Below are 16,873 nucleotides of genomic sequence, written 5' to 3'. Positions count from 1 at the left end.
CTCTGCACTGGGACGATAAAGCAACTACCCTCATTTCAAAGCACCATTTTCCAAGGCAGGAAAAGAAAATTTCACCTTCTAGTCACTCTTTCCAAAGGATACTCCATAACTGACTTCTGGCACGCTATTGCTCTTGGGCCAGAAGTATCATTTTTATTTGACTTGAAGAGGTGTGGCCCACATAGCTAAAGATAGACCGGAAGCTGACCACTTCTTGCACGCTGACCCAACAACCCGGGGAAGGAAGTCTCAGGTTAGGAAGTGCTCATTACCAGCATGAACACAGCTATCTCAGAGGCGCACTGTGACCAGTTGTTTTCTGCTCAGCCTCCACTACAGTGTGTGCTCTTTAAAGCCTGGCTTGCATGGGAATGTGTTTTTAAAGCATCATTTTCAGTAAATATTAAAAATGTAGGTAGAAGTCAGAACATAGTTATAATTCAGTATGCTATTATGCCACCTTCCTAATTTCCAGGTGTGCAAACACCCCCACAAATTAGAAGACTGTCAGCATTTTTAAGCTGTTCTGGCAACAGTCTTCATTGGGAGAGGAGGAGGAAGAGAAGAAATGTTCAAAATGTTTGGATTCCAGTATCATTAAATAGGTGAGCTCTGGGAAAATACTGGAGGCAAGTCAGGCTGTTTTCTGGCTTCCTAAATAAGCAATGCTTTCCACAGGTTGGCCTCCTACCAACCTTTGGAGGAGAAAACACTGGAGGCAGATGAAGGACTCCACATAGAAAAGCCAGGCAAAGGAAAATCAAACAGGAGGATGCCTATGGCATTTATTAATGGTCAGCACAGGTGGGGAGGGGAACAGAACCACTCTGCCCTTTCTCACACAGCACAGGTGAGAAAACTCTGGAAGCTCCTGGACAGCAGTAATGCAGGAACACTCTCTACTATGTGATGTAGCACAAAGGGGATGCAATTTCCTTGGGAGGGTGATGGCACCCTGTTCCCCCATCTCTCGGGGCCCGCAGGGCTGCCAAACTGGCCTCTGTATTATATTTTACAAAGAGTTGTCAGGATTGTCAGCTCTCAAGACAGCCTGGATTCTAGAACCTTCTGATTTAGTAGGATTTGTAATAATAAAAGTTTCTGGCAACCTTTCTTTCCAAAGGTCCCTGCAATACTTTTGGACAAGTAATTCTGTTCTCTGTTCTTTCATGGGAGGGAGAGTAGCGAAAGCTTTAACGTGAAGAAATCCTTCTATATATCATAATCTGCTGGTCAAGGATTATTATATAACACAGTTCTGTTGTGGTATCTCACCAAAATGTCTTTTTCTGAAAAAATAAAGAGTATATATATATATACACACACACACATATTGTTTTTTCTTTTTTCTTTCTTTCTTTCTTTCTTTTTTTTTTTTTTTTTGAGACAGAGTCTCCCTCTGTTGCCCAGGCTGGAATACAGTCGCATGATCTTGGCTCACTGCAACCTCTGCCTCCCAGGTTCACACGATTCTCCTGCCTCAGCCTCCTGAGTAGCTGGGACTACAAGTGCCTGCCACCACGCCCGGCTAATTTTTGTACTTTTTTAGTACAGGGTTTCACCACGTTGGCCAGGCTGGTCTCACTCCTGACCTCAAGAGATCCACCTGCCTTGGCCTCCAAAAGTGCTGGGATTACAGGCGTGAGCCACCATGCTGCGCCTGGCCTATAGAGTCTTATTTCAGTATTTCTAAATCAGCCTTGGCATTTGGGGGTGGGGAGGAAGAGTATTTCTCCCTACTCCAAATGGAAAAAAAAAAAAAAGTTGAGAAACGCTTTTTCTTTCTCAAAGCCTAAACCCAAGGAGACAAAGTACTGCTTACAGCTCTCTGCCCTGCAGACTACAAACTACAATTCTAGCAGGATAAGAGACTTCATCTACAGCCAGGCGCAGTGGCTCATGCCTGTAGTCCCAGCACTTTGGGAGGCCAAGGCGGGAGGATCATGAGGTCAGGAGATGGAGACCATCCTGGCTAACACGGTGAAACCCTGTCTCTACTAAAAAATAAAAAATAAAATAAAATAATTAGCTGGGCATGGTGGTGGGCGCCTGTAATCCCAGCTACTCAGGAGGCTGAGGCAGGAGAATGGCGTGAACCCAGGAGGTGGAGCTTGCAGTGAGCGGAGATCGCACCACTGCACTCCAGTCTGGGTGACTAAGCGAGACTCCATCCCCCCTCCCAAAAAAAAAAAAGAGAGAGAGAGACTTCATTTGATCCTGCCTCTACATATGACGAGTAGGCTCAATGTTTATAACGTATACAGTTAACTTTTTCTTTTCCCTCACTGCCCTATTTGTGATCCCTAAATAAAATCTGAGTTTCTAACTGATAGCAGCAGCAACTCCCCTGAAGATAAAATAATAGAGCCGGATGGTATTCCAATTTAACAAATACAGGACAGGTTTATAACTCTCAGTGGCAAGATTCTCTTTTTTCATTTATATACTCAAAGACTCGTCACTGATGTGTGTGTGCAAATCATCATCCAATTTTTCACTCAAATGCAGCAACCTTTACAAATCAGCAAGGGAGGAAAGGGTCATTTAAGAGATGTGCGGATGAAATGTTGTTTAGCAGTGACAGATTGCGGCAAGCAGTTTTGAGTTCCGGTGTTTTAGTGAAGGGAGAGCAGAGAGCAAGTGTATTGTTACTGTGCTTGGCCACTTGTCAAGGCGCTGACAAGTTCTGCATTATCGCCTCATTTTGCTAATTAATTAACTATTGTTTTAGGCAACAACAACTCAGACTATCTATCCAAAGTCCTAACTACTTGAGAGCTGCCAATAGTAGTAGTAGTTAATTGAGGCACTGCTTTTTATGCTAAGTCAAACACACACAGAGGGCAGTTTTTTTTACCAGAATAGGTTGTCCTTGAAAAATCATCATCTATCAACCCTCACCAAGACACTGTACAAAACACTATGACTAATCCTAAACTGGTGTCTTACCTTAGTGTTCCTCCTTAGGCTGCGAAGAATATTCCTCCTCCGTGGGTCTTCGTCTGTTTCGTATGGAATGACGGCATTGTCCCCTTTATAACCCTGGGATGCCTGATCCTCCTCTTTCTTCCGGATGGGCCCCAGCTCATCATCACTCCCCACGCTGAAGCTGGTTCGGTAACTAGCAAATCGCCCCAGCCGGGTGCATCTCGTCCTGTACAGCACTGGCTTGCTCACGATGGAAACCTTGCGCCCTCGCTCTAGAGAGCTGGTGTCCATTTCACTGTCAGAACCATTCCCGCTGCCGTTGGACTGGGCTTTGTTGATATTCCGAATGGTGATGATTTTGCCTTGGGTGCTGTCATGGGGCACGGAGTATATGTTTTCTTCTTCATTCCTTGGCTTCACCACAGCATCCATGGGTTCAGCATAGTCAGAAGGATCAAACCCATCCTGAGGCAGCCAGGGGCTAGAAGACACAGACTTCCTCTGTCCATCCCTATGGCCTTGGTCTAAATAAGATAAATCCCCCTTTGTAATTTCAAAATGGACAGGAGGCTTTGGTTTGACTGGTGGAGGTACTTTGTTGTTCAGTTTACTCTCAAAATTGCTCATAATGAAAGACAGCCCATCATTTCCCTCCAGTTCCATAGAGAGTTTAGAATGGTCTTTGGACAGAGAAGGCAGTGATGTGTCTTCTCGAAACAGGCTGTAAGATGGCTCGATATCTTCTTCTGAATCCTGCAGGTTTGAGTTGCAGAGCGGTGATCCTGCCCGGGGGGAGTTAAACACCTCTTCGGTGGTGCTACAGGCCTCGGCAGCATTATCGTACATATGAGTAGCCTCGATTATGTTCTTTTTTTCCACCACATCTTTAAAAAACGGGTGAAAGATCTCAAGTTTATGCTGGGGTTGGCTACAGGGGATGCTTGTGAACCTTCCATCAATTTCTTGAGCAATCTCCTCCCCCTCAGTCAGCTGTTCCCGACTTAAGTCATTGTCCAGGACATCTACAGCGCCATCAGTGAGTGCTACGAGCTGAATAGGGATAATATCCTGCACTTCACAAAGAAAGGCACGTAACATAGCCAAAGAGGCCTTACGTTTGGCTGAATAAAAAACAATGTACCCATGAACCAACCGGCTCTTTCTGATGCTAAAGGAGGAATGGTATGAAAGAATGGACAGTTCAATCCGCTTCTTGTGCAGTCCGATTGGTAGTTCAAGTAAAACAGAGTTGTTGCTTCCACAATGGGAAGATTTACAGGTTTGGGACTGAAGGACAGGAAAAAGTATGTCATCTGCACTAAAAGGATCTCCACACATCAGACACATAACAATTCGCAGATCAACATCAGCCAAATCTTTGATGCTAGCAGTAGAACTGACCAGGTTTAAGTTACGCTTAGAGTCCAGGAGTCCCTTCAAAACTTGACTGATTTGCTTTTCATTAATGTTGCGTCCGTAACCAATGCCAGCAGAAGCAGGGTCGAGAAAGACACACTGAAGTTTGCTAGCAATTTGCTGACCTTGCTGTATTAAGCTATGCAGAGTCTCTCCACTGGTGTCTCCTCTCTTGTTAACCAAAATTAATGTAAGGGGGAGATGGACTAAATGATTATCCCGCCGGCCAAGCGTGGACTCTCTACTCTTCTCTATACTTTCCACTACATAGGATAGCGATTCCTTTGAATTGTAAAGGCAAAGACAGCCGTGGGGCTGAAATGTTGGTGTCTGGAAAGAGTTCACAGGAAGCCTGACATTCCCCTCTATTGGCCTCAGGGAAAGCTCATACATTTTACCATCTATCACATACTTGTCATCATTTGTACAAAGAGCTCGAATCTCATTGGCCAACTCTCGGGCAAGGCCGTCTTTGCCCAATATAACCAAGTTGATTCTATCAATGTTAGGGTCAGAGAGTGAATTTTTCTGATTCCGGTCAGACGGCCGGATAAACCGAGAACTAATCAAGTGCTCAATCTTAGCGTCCACACAAGCTGGGCAGCTGGGGCATGTCTCCTTTGTTGGGTGGTACACAAAATGAATGTGTTTCAGAATAAGGGCATCACGCTCTGCTTGGAGCTTTTGTAATGCTTTAAATCGCTGTTCCTCTCCCAGAACATCCTGAATAACACCCATCTTCTCCTTGCTGGGCTTAGCATCCAGCTCCAGTTCATAAAACAATTCTGAATATTCTAAAAGCAACTCCTGAAATTCTTCCTTTGCTTTATCTATAATTTGCTTTTGGTGTTTGCCGTAAATATCCATGTATACAGATTCTTCCAGCCACTGGTAGAAATCTTCATTCATAATAAAACTACGGGCCTCTTCCCAAGGCTTTCCGGGAGTTATGAAAGGAGAGGTCTCCAGGTTTTCTTTAAACGCCCTTCGCATCTCAACTCTTTTCCTCTCATTCCTCAGCTTCTCTAAGTGGGCCTCGTACAGCTGCTCTGCAGGGACAGTATCCATTAAATCAAAGGGAATCCGTTCATTTTCCATGTTGTCAATGTGGTTGGTGGCATCCCATGGTGTCTCTTCAAGCACAACAAACCACTTCAAGAATTCTGACTTGGTTTCTAAGAGCTTTTTGGCTTTTATGCAGCTTAGGTGGTCTATTTCATCTAGATTAGGTATAAGAGCTTCAAAAGCTAATGGCAGGGCTGCCAGGTACAGCTTTCTCCTACGCTCGATATGCTCATGCTTGAGGCGGTGGATGTGCTGTAGAAACAGCTTCTTGGCTTTCTGAGTCCCTTCCAGGTAGACATAGTCCTGGTATTCTGGAGATGCCTGCATCTTTCGGCTGACACTCAGCCAGTTCTCATTGTGGTTTTTCACAATGCGACTCACCAGCCACTCGTACTTGTCTTTCGCTGTAGCTATCTGCTGACTCTGCTGCTTGAGAGCTTCAAAATAAGGAATGATTTTTGTCTTTCCCCGACTTTTATCAATGAGTTGCACTAAGGTGCTGAAAGCCAAGTCCACGTTTACATTGGATCTCGCTGAGGTCTCCACAACCTGGAGGTTCTTTTTGCTTAAGGCAAAAGTATGTGCATCTCTAATGTACCGCTCAACACCTTCGTCACACTTAGTCAGGACCACCACTATGGGCTTTTTTGTTTTTGCAAGCTGATTGTAGAGATTAGAGACAAACTTGAGCTGGTCATCAAAGTTCCTGTTCATGCCCCTGCTAACATCGATACCAAGAAGAAAACCATCAACCAGCAGCTTTCCATCTGGCATTTGTTTCTGCTCAAAGTCCTGCTCCAGCCCCAGCTGGTCAGTGCAAAAGTACATGAGTTTTTCAGCTGATGCAAGCTTGGTTGCAGCAGCTCTCTTGATATAGGGCTGCAGGGCCGTGCTTCGATGAGGTTGAAAAGTCTGATCATCAATAAATTCAGTCTGCTCCACAATGTGCATTTTACATTCCACACAATCCTCCAGGGAGCGGCTAACTTCTCCCCAGTAGAGAAAGTGGTCATTATTGACCACTCGCCCTCCAAAGTCACTGGTGCTGAGGACGGAGGTATGGTCCAAGTGAAACTCGTCAGCACTCGGGCGCACGAAGCGGTTGCACAAACAAGACTTTCCAATCCCACACTGGCCCTTTTCCTTCTCGGTCCCAGATAATCCCACCACACTGATGTTGTAGGTGGGAATTCGGACATCTTGCTTTCTTGCCATCATCATCGTCGGCACATCCTGCCACGATCAGCCACTTCCAAGATCAGATTAGTGTTTCCAATGGATCAGATGGCTTCCTACATTATTAGTGGGGGTGGGCTGGACATGCAGCAAAAATGCCAGGTCCCATAGTGTTGTATACCAGTATGGTCACTGTTCACCACCTCTCATCGCCAAATAGCCAACATTTCTTCCTAGATGGGGAAAAAAAGAGAAAACCCATCAGCATCATAATTTTAGAACCAAATTTTAATCAATTAACTAGAGTAAAACTTTTTTATTCAACAAATATTTAGTAAACATCTCATGTGTCAGGCCTTGTGCTGGGTGAAGATACAAGAGCAAATAAGACTCACATCTATGTGTCCTCAGAGAGGTACAATCTAGTCCAATGGAGGAAAACATAAGTAAGCAGTGTGCTAAGTGCTAAAACAAGGGTGTGAGGGCTCCCTGGAAAAAGGGCTGATTCCAGGGTTAGGGCAGGATAGGGACAAGATGAGCCTGGAACATCTTTTTATGCAAGAAAAAAAACGATGGAGCATCTCACAAGGACACAGAAGCCAGCCTGAAGGGGTTCCCGCTGGCCAAGTCTGGGACAATTTGAGCACCAAAATATTAAGTATGGTAATGAATTATAAACCCATTGCAAAAAACAGGAACCTCCGCCGGGCACGGTAGCTCACACCTGTAATCCCAGAACTTTGGGAGGCCGAGGTGGGCAGATCACCTGAGGTCAGGAGTTCGAGACCAGCCTGGGCAACATGGTGAAACGCCATCTGTACTAAAAATACAAAAATTAGCCGGGTGTGGTGACATGTAACGGTAATCCCAGTTACTTGGGAGGCTGAGGCAGGAGAATCACTTGAACCTGGGAGGCGGTGGTTGCGGTGAGCTGAGATCGCATTACTGCACTCTAGTCTGGGCAACAGAATGAGACTCTGTCTCAAAACAACAACAACAACAACAACAAAACACAGAAGCAACCCAAAGTATCCACCTACTCATGGACGGGTAAGAAAATGTGATATATACATACAATATAATATTATTCAACCTTTATTTTTATTTTATTTTTTGAGACAGAGTCCTGCTCTGTAGCTCAGGCTGGAGTGCAGTGGTGCGATCTTGGCACACTGCAACCTCCGCCTCCCGGGTTCAAGCGATTCTCCTTCCTCAGCCTCCTGAGTAGCTGGGATTACAGGCATGTGCCACCATGCCCAGTTAACTTTTGTATTTTTAGTAGAGACGAGGTTTCATCATGTTGCCTGGGCTGGTCTCAAACTCCTAAACTCAGGCGATCTGCCTGCATTGGCCTCCTAAAGTTCTGGGATTACAGGTGTGAGCCTTCACGCCTGGCCTATTCAGTCTTTAAAGGGAAGGAAATTCTGACAACATGGCTGAATCTTGAGGACACTGTGCTAAGTGAAATAAGCCAGTCACGAAAAGACAAATACTATATGATTCCACTTATATGCAGTACTTAAGAGTAGTCAAACTCAGAGACAGAAAGTAGAACAGTGGTTGTCAGGGGCTGGGGAAAGTGGGAATGAAAAGTTACTGCTTAATGGGTACAGAGTTTCAGCTTTACGAGATGGAAAGAGTTACAGAAATAGTTGCATAACATTAAAGTATTTAATACCGCTGAACTGTATAGTTAAAAATGCAAGCTTTATGTTTTATATATTTTAACACAGTAAAAAAAAAGATTGAAAAAAAAAAAAAAAGAAATGCAGGAAGGATAAAAACCCTCCCAAATGAAATATTTTATCAATGTAAATCTATAAAATCTATCATGTGAAAATACCTCCACTTTTAGGAAATTTACACCTTAGTATTTTGGAGGAAAGCACCATAATGCATGTAACTGATCCCACTCCAAAAATTATGTATACAGAGAGAGTAAGAACACAAATGGGGTGGTAAATTGTTAACAACACATGAATCTGGAAAAAAAAAAGATGAATCTGGGTAAAACATATAGGATATTCCTTTGTGCTATTTTTATGTTTTCAATCAGTTCCAAATAAAATTAAGTGTGCAAATACGAGATGGTTTCCCTGACAAGAACGCAAGCTCTGTGAGGCCTGTCCCCTGTCTAGTTCTATTCTGTGTCATCAGCCTATACAGTGCTTGACACAAATATTTACTGAAAGAATCAATAACTGAATGACGATTCAGCATATTAAATGGTCCCCAAGCCCACCTTTTAGATTCGGGAAAGCCTTTCTGTAGGAAGTTCCATCTCAGGTGAGACCTGAAGTATGAAGTGCATTTAAGACAGGACAATGTGCACAGACCCTTCCCTCCCTGAAAAAAAGCACAGCCAGTTGGGAGAACCAGCTGGAACAAAGTGTGTCGGGGGAAAGAATGGGTAAGATGCATTAGCAAGGAATCAGGGACTGGAACAAACCACTTTAAGAGTTTGGATTCCTTCCTGAAGGCTATGGGGGACCACAGAATGTGGCCAAAAAAAATGCACCTTAAAAGACCTAAAGTTTTAACAGATTAAGTAACAAACTGTTATGGCTTACAGTCTTTACCAACTTTCCAGCTATGACAGTTGATGCTGCACTGCAGTTTACTTAGACACTCCAATATGACTGTGCAAGCACTGAACCTGCAGCCAAATGAACAGTCTCCCAAGACAATCACAAAGAGGAGAATCTGAAATGAACAGAGCAATTTTCTTCTGAATCTCAGTTATGTCTGTAGAAACCTAGCCTTGCCATGACTTCAATACGTTTTTGTGCGCCTATCGCATAAGAAATGCCACTGGAAGTCAGACCACCACACATTATTCTGACTGATACCAGGGAGCAATGAATGGGAGAGTGCAATTGTCCCCTGTGATGATAACCTCAAAAGGTCACAGCCCTTTTCCAAATATCCACAGCTTCCTTCTGATATCCCAGAAAGCCAAACCCTCTATGTAATGTGACTAGATGTAGTATGCAAAAACTGACCATTTTAAAAAGAAAAATCTCTATGACTGTAGGCAATTGTCTCCAGATAATGGCATGTTCCTAAAGATGCCATGTTCTAGAATTCAGCAGGAACAAGCAGGGTATCCATGGGAAAGAAAAACAAATCTTCCCCATCCTCTACTTTTCTAGGCAATTGCTTACATAAACAAAATTACAAGATGCTTATGCATTATCTAAAGCATGTTTACACACATCCTCTGAAATACCTAACAGGAAATATCTGTACAAAAATCAATTACTCTGTAATATGCACATATAATTTTGTTTCAATCCATGAAGACACTTAGGTTTAACAGAGCCTCAGACAGGAGTGCTGATGAAGGGTTAAGGAAGTCATGGGTCCTCATCTAACAGAGTCCTTCTCTATCAATTCCTGACCCCAGGGTCTGTCAGGTCTTAAGGTCACCAATCTTGAAATGCAACTTGGTAGCATCTGTCCTACTTAAAGTGACTGCTGCATGCAACTGGCAAGTCATTCCTTGTCTGTGACTCAATTGTTCTCTGTAAAGTGGGTCTGACGTCTATCCCTTCATAGAAATCTGAAGGAAAAACAAAACAAAACAAAACACCAGCCTGCTCTCAAACCTCAAGAAATAAAGATACAGGCTCTATTTTGAAATGAACTAAAATGTATTATCCATTCAACACCTTGGTTATACTTTTTAATGGCATATTTTCAGTTATTTGAAGGCTGCTAAAGAAAGCAACACTCAACTCTGAATAATGTAGAACTGATTATTTTATTTTATGAGATGGATTCTTGCTCTGTCACCCATGCTGGAGTGCAGTGGTGTAATCATAGCTCACTACAGCCTCCACCTCCTGGGCTCAAGTGATCCCCCCACTTCAGCATCTCAAGTAGCTAGGACTACAAGTGTAAGCCATCATGCCTCGCTAATTTATTATTATTATTATTGTTATTATTTAGAAATGGGGTCTTGCTATGTTGCCCAGGCTGGTCTCAAACTCCTGGCCTCAAGCAACCCTCTCACCTCAGCCTCCCAAAGTGCTGGGATCATAGGCATGAGCCACTGTGCCCAGTCATGACTGATATTTTTAAACCCAGAATGCTGCTGATCATTAAAATAGCTACAAAAAATGAAAATCAGCTGGCATGGAAGTGGTTAATTTTGGGACACCTGGTAACCTTCCACTTGTTAGAAACCTAATAAGTTTCTTGGTGTAAGTATACTCTTCTTAGCTTTGATGTCTGGATAATGCAGTTTTACTAGTTCCTCAATTGGACTGAATTACACGGTAAACAAAGACTGTTATAAATCTAAAAACGTCTCAAACACTCGATTTAAAGGAAATAACTTTAAGTGCTTGGTCACAAATACATTCAACTTTTCTAAGAGGTGGGTAAAAAAAAATTAGCTGAGTCACTAAATTTAATGATCTGAAGGCCACAAAGAAAGAGAAAGTAGGAGACAGGGCATATCCAAGACTTCACAATGTCTAATTTAGAGTTTAAATCTGATGGGAGCCAGTGTTCTCAGCGGGCAACTAAGATACACAACAGAATCTGAATGTCCATTCTAATAATTTTCCAATGCTAATCCTTTTTAAATGGAAGAGTTAAAACAGAGGGGAAAAAAAGGATCCTTTAAAAATGGTAACTACTTTTATCTTTGAGCTTTATAGAGAGATTTACATTAGAAAAATAGAAACACAGGACTTCATAGTTTCCCATTTTATGCCATGAGTCAACTACTTCAGAGAGGAAAATACTTCAGAAGTATTTTGGTTTCTCAGTCACAAATACATGCTGTAATAAAACATAATGCAAATATCTATGTGCCTTCTTCAAACTGTCACCAAGCATTTAGAGTTGTTTGTGATTTGTTTAATCAAGACAGAAGCTCCCCACCAGAGTGCCTCAACTGGAAGGTAGAAGGAGGGTGTTTTCTTTTTTAACACCTCTATGAAACACCCAGGGCAAGAAGTGGTAACATTTCCAAGATAGCACACATTTTTGTAGGACCTAGAAATGCCATCGTGATCCCAGATTTACTATGACTGGGAAAGTTCATACTGTCAACAGCTCTATCGGCATATGCCTAGAAGTGTGTGTATCACCCTTCCAACCCGGCAACCTCATCCCTCTCTCCCGGAAGTAGACATTTGTGTGCTCCGTAATCTAGAATGCTCCCTAAGACACAAATCTTCCACCATTATCCATAATCAAAATTACCATCTCCACCTGAGAATATTCAACAACTTTTGAAACACATTGAGTTTCAAATAATCACATACAGAACACCACCAACTAATAACAGTATAAGGAAATAATTTCATACAGAACTACAAGCAAAGAAAGTAAAATACTTATCACAATTTTCCTTAATCTCAATAGCGGAAAGAAACGGAAATATACATCGTAACGGAAAGCAAAAAAGCATTCTCTAAACCTCCAAAAACCTCGTATTTCTCAACATCTTACATTTCTACGTCTTCAAACCTATGAATTCCCATTACCAGCTGGTTAAAATGTTTGCATTTGGTAGATACTTGAAAAGACTCAGTTGTGGGTTGGGAGAGGTGGAACAAGAACTGTATCTATGTAGGAAGCACTTTCCATGTCAGGTAGGCATGGAAGTTTTCCAGAGGAATGTATTAATACTTACCAAATAGGCCAGGAAGGATGGGATAGAAAAGTTTCAACAAGAAGAGAACACGGCCAGGCACGGTGGCTCACACCTGTAATCCCAGCACTTTAGGAGTCCAAGCGGGCAGATCATGAGGTCAGGAGATTGAGACCATCCTGGCCAACACGATGAAACCCTGTCTCTACTAAAAAAAATACAAAAACTTAGCCAGATGTGGTGGCGGGAGCCTGTAGTCCCAGCTACTCAGGAGGCTGAGGCAGGAGAATGGCGTGAACCCGGGAGGCGGAGCTTGCAGTGAGCCGAGATTGTGCCACTGCACTCTAGCCTGAGCAACAGAGTGAGACTCTGTCTCGAAAAATAAATAAATAAATAAATAAATAAAAGAAGACAACACTGGCTGGGCGTGGCGGCTCATGCCTGTAATCCCAGCACTTTGGGAGGCCAAGGCAGGTGGATCACCTGAGGTCAGGAGTTTGAGACCAGCCTGGTCAACATGGTAAAACTCCGTCTCTACTGAAAATACAAAAATTAGCCAGGTATGGTTGTGGGCGCCAGTAATCCTAGCTACTTGGGAGGCTGAGACAGGAGAATCGCTTGAACCCTAGAAGCGGAGGTTGCAGTGAGCCGAGATCGTGCCACTGAGCTCCAGCCTGGGCAACACGAGTGAAATTCCATCTCAAAAAAAAAAGAGAAGGGAATACTATTCTCTGGCTTATTAAACCACTGAATTTAAGCGAAACATTTTCTTAAAACCCAATGCTTCCATTTTCATATTAATAAACGTTAAAGTAAACTTCTTTAGGGTTTTTGTTTGTTTTTCCTTTTGAATAAAGATAAATTAGAGAAGAAAAGTTGGAAGTGGAGTCCAAGGTCCTTATTCATCCAATTCATTCATCTGTAAAATCCAGATGAATTTAGAGAGAACCTTAATTAGTAATATGCAAAAATGATGTGTTAGGGCATTTAGGTGTAAAAGGGAATTATAATCTTTTTGAGTCTGAGTGAGATATAGAGGGCATTTTCATTTTCTATGTATGATTTGTCAGAATCTGAAGCAATACCCTTATTCTACTCATCTGTTTACCACATGAAGAGTATCTTACAGAAGGATTCCATCAAACTCAACAAGGACAACAGAATCTCTAAAGCTGAGTAAAAGAGAAACATCCCCATTTGATCTAGTTATACAGCAGCTAAATTCCCTCCTTCCTGCATATTTCAGAATGTTAATCATTTTTGTATTACCCTAATCTTTGAAATTAAGGACTGAACTGTCCATCACCCAAATCAAATGCATACTCACATAGCAAAGACAATGTGATGAAACAAAAAGGAACAGGTACTGTCTTTGCTGACAAGGATCTTATAATTTACTTGAGACACAATATTTACACTTAAAAAAATAGCCAAACCATAAGACAACAAATGATACAGACCATTTCCTGGGATCCAGAGAAAGAAAAATCATTCAATCTGGAGTAAGTGAGAAAGGCATCAGGCAGAAGTAAAATTTGAATTGGTCCTTAAAAGACTGGCAGAGTTTGGAGAGATGACATAAAAGGCACGAAAAATAGTGACTAAAATGGGAAAGCACTAAACGGGTTTTGGGACAGATTGACTGAAAAAGGGTTTCCAAGAATGGGAGACAAAAGATGAGATGGGCAGTCGGGGCTCAGATTACCAACAAGCTGTATGTTTACTCTGAGAATCAAATATGAAAATAATCGAGCGGGGCGCAGTGGCTCGCACCTGTAATCCCAGCACTATGGAAGGCCAAAGTGGGAGGACTCCTTGAGCCCAGGAGTTCAAGACCAGTGAGAACCCTTCTCTACAAAAAATTTAGGCAGGGCACAGTGGCTCACACCTGTAATCCCTACATTTTGGGAGGCTGAGGTGGGTGGATCACATGAGCTCAGAAGTTCAAGACCAGCCTGGGCAACATGGCAAAACCCTTTCTCTACAAAAAAATACAAAAAATTAGCTGGGTGTGGTGATGCACACCTGTGGTCCCAGCTACTGGGGAGGTTGAAGTGGGAGGATCACTTGAGCCCAGCAGGCAGAGGTTGCAGTGAGCTGAGACTGCACCACTGCACTCCAGCCTGGGCAACAGAGTACAACCCTGTCTCAAAAATTTTAAAAATTGGCCAGGTGTGGTGGCTCACGCCTGTAATCCCAGCACTTTGGGAGGCCAAAGTGGGTGGATCACTTGAGGTCAGGAGTCTGAGACCAGCCTGGCCAACATGGTGAAACCCCATTTCTACTAAAAAAACAAACAAACAAACAAAATTAGCTGGGTGAGGTGGTGCATGCATGTAATCCTAGCTACTCAGGAGGCTGGAGGATGGCTTGAACCTGGGAGGTAGAGGTTGCAGTGAGCCAAGATCGCACTACTGCACTTCAGCCTGCGCAGCAGAGTGAGACTCTGTCTCAAAAAAAAAAAAAAAAAAAAAAAAGAAAAAAAGAAAAAAAGAAAACAAAAAATTAACCAGGCATGGTGGCATGTGCCTGTGATCCCAGTTACTTGGAAGAGTGAGGCAGGAGGCTTGCTTGAGCCCAGAAGTTCGAGGTTACAGTGATCTATAATCACATCACTGCACTGTAGCCTGGGTGACAGAGTTAGATACCATCTCAAAATAGTAATAATAATCTTTTACCCCATTGAGTTATTTATTGTTGGTACACTGCTACCTCAACTACTCACCCAACAAATTAACACAGTCTAAGGAGTTAATCATCTTACATAAACGAAAACTCCATTTGAATATAGCAATTATATGTCTACCTTTCAGTCCAATGCAAATTAAAATAACAACATTGAGCTGGGTGGTGGCTCATACCTGTAGTCCCAGCTACTTAGGGGGTTCAGGTGGGAAGATCACCTGAGCCCAGGAGTTCAAGGCTGCAGTGCACCATTATCACATCTATGAAAAGCCACTTCACTCTAGCCTGGGCAACACAGGACCTACTTCTAAAACACATAAAATAAAAACATTGTGGGGATGGTATGCAAAACCAGGATTTGCAAAGGGAAAAAAGAAAGTGACATTTGCCCAGAACAGTGTTGGTGGGGTGGTTGTTCCCACTAGCATAGGCTGCATACACTTATACTTACCCCTACCCAATGTGAGAGGAAGATTTCCTCTTAGCCACGGAATCTCACTATATCCCTAGGGCTCTGGGTACAGGCAATCTCTAAAATGGGTCATGTGGATCTTTAGAAAGACTGATTTAAGTGTTTGCCTATCTGGGCTTGAAACACGTGGTCTCATGCAACAGATTCTTGGATATTGATTACGTGCATTCAGCTCTCACTATACCCTCTATAAATTCAATGTGCAGCACACTCCAGAAGACCGAAGGAAACCACAAAGGGATCAGTAGACTTTCAAGGGCTAGTAACTCACATGCCTGTTTTGAAAATAATCTGGCCTTGGCCGGGCGCGGTGGCTCAAGCCTGTAATCCCAGCACTTTGGGAGGCCGAGACGGGCGGATCACGAGGTCAGGAGATCGAGACCATCCTGGCTAACACGGTGAAACCCCGTCTCTACTAAAAATACAAAAAACTAGCCGGGCGAGGTGGTGGGCGCCTGTAGTCCCAGCTACTCGGGAGGCTGAGGCCGGAGAATGGCGTGAACCCAGGAGGCGGAGCTTGCAGTGAGCTGAGATCCGGCCATTGCACTTCAACCTGGGCGGCAGAGCGAGACTCCGCCTCAAAAAAAAAAAAAAAAAAAAAAAAAAAGAAAATAATCTAGCCTAAAGTTTTTTTGTTTTTTTTTTTAAATATGGTCTCACTCTGTTCCCTAGGCTGGAGTGTGGTGGTGCAATCACAGCTCACTGAAGTCTCAACCTCCAGGGCTCAGGCGATTCTGCCACCTCAACCTCCAGAGTAGCTGGGACTACAAGTGCATGCCACCACGGCCGGCTAATTTTTTAAATTTTTTTGTAGAGACGGGGTCTCACTATGTTACCCAGGCTGGTCTTGAACTTCTGAGATCAAGCGATCCTCCCACCTCAGCCTCCCAAAGTGTTGGGATTACAGGCGTCAGCCACACCACTCTTGGCCCTAAAGTTAATTTTTAAAGAGTATCTATGAAAGATTTTCTGACATTCCATTTATACTTTTTGCAAATGTCTCCCCCGCCCCTCTTGATTTGTCCTCCCCACCTTCATGCAATCCCTGCTTAAAGGTTCTTCGGATTCCAGGGTAGAAAAACAGAACTATGTTGCTACCTTACCGTCCTAGCCAGCCCATACTAAATACAGCAAGTAGCCCATTTTTCCCCTGCCACAGTTCTCACCCTTCCAGGCTTGCAGAACTCTACAGGCTGGTCCCAAAGAAACAGAATTTCTAAGCTATGTTATCCACAGGATGAAATCCAATTCCCCTGATGAATAAAGGGAGCCGCTTTTAGCCAAAGTACTTCCTTAAGCTTTATCCTCAGCAGCTTTCTACCAGGTAACTATGGAATTCTAATTAAGCTATCTGATCAAAGTATAAAGCAAATATAAACAAAGACAAAATCAAAGCTAAGAAGTCTTTCTCACTGATTTAGCATAATTTCTGAGTTTATATTAAGAAAAACAACAACAAAAACCAGGATTCCGATAAGCTGCAAAAATATTCTACGTCAAAGCGAATACAAAACCAAGGCAAA

The 16,873-nt window shown here is 43.0% G+C and overlaps 1 protein-coding gene across 1 annotated transcript in view; it reads right to left on the bottom strand.

Annotated features, from left to right (window-relative positions):
- ARHGAP35 (Rho GTPase activating protein 35) overlaps nt 1-6,822 on the bottom strand; it is an 84,615-nt gene extending 77,793 nt beyond the window's left edge. Inside the window, exon 1 of the mRNA XM_011969707.1 lies at nt 2,950-6,822. Coding sequence (XP_011825097.1) covers nt 2,950-6,630 — 3,681 coding nt within the window. The 5' untranslated portion in view covers nt 6,631-6,822. The remainder of the gene's footprint in view (nt 1-2,949) is intronic.
- Nucleotides 6,823-16,873: the final 10,051 nt, after the last annotated feature.

Source organism: Mandrillus leucophaeus, unplaced genomic scaffold (assembly GCF_000951045.1).
Source record: "Mandrillus leucophaeus isolate KB7577 unplaced genomic scaffold, Mleu.le_1.0 Scaffold120, whole genome shotgun sequence".
In the NCBI taxonomy this organism is placed as follows: Eukaryota; Metazoa; Chordata; class Mammalia; order Primates; family Cercopithecidae; genus Mandrillus; species Mandrillus leucophaeus.
The sequence above is the reverse complement of the archived record's forward strand: the minus strand, read 5'-3'. Positions and strand labels throughout refer to the sequence as shown.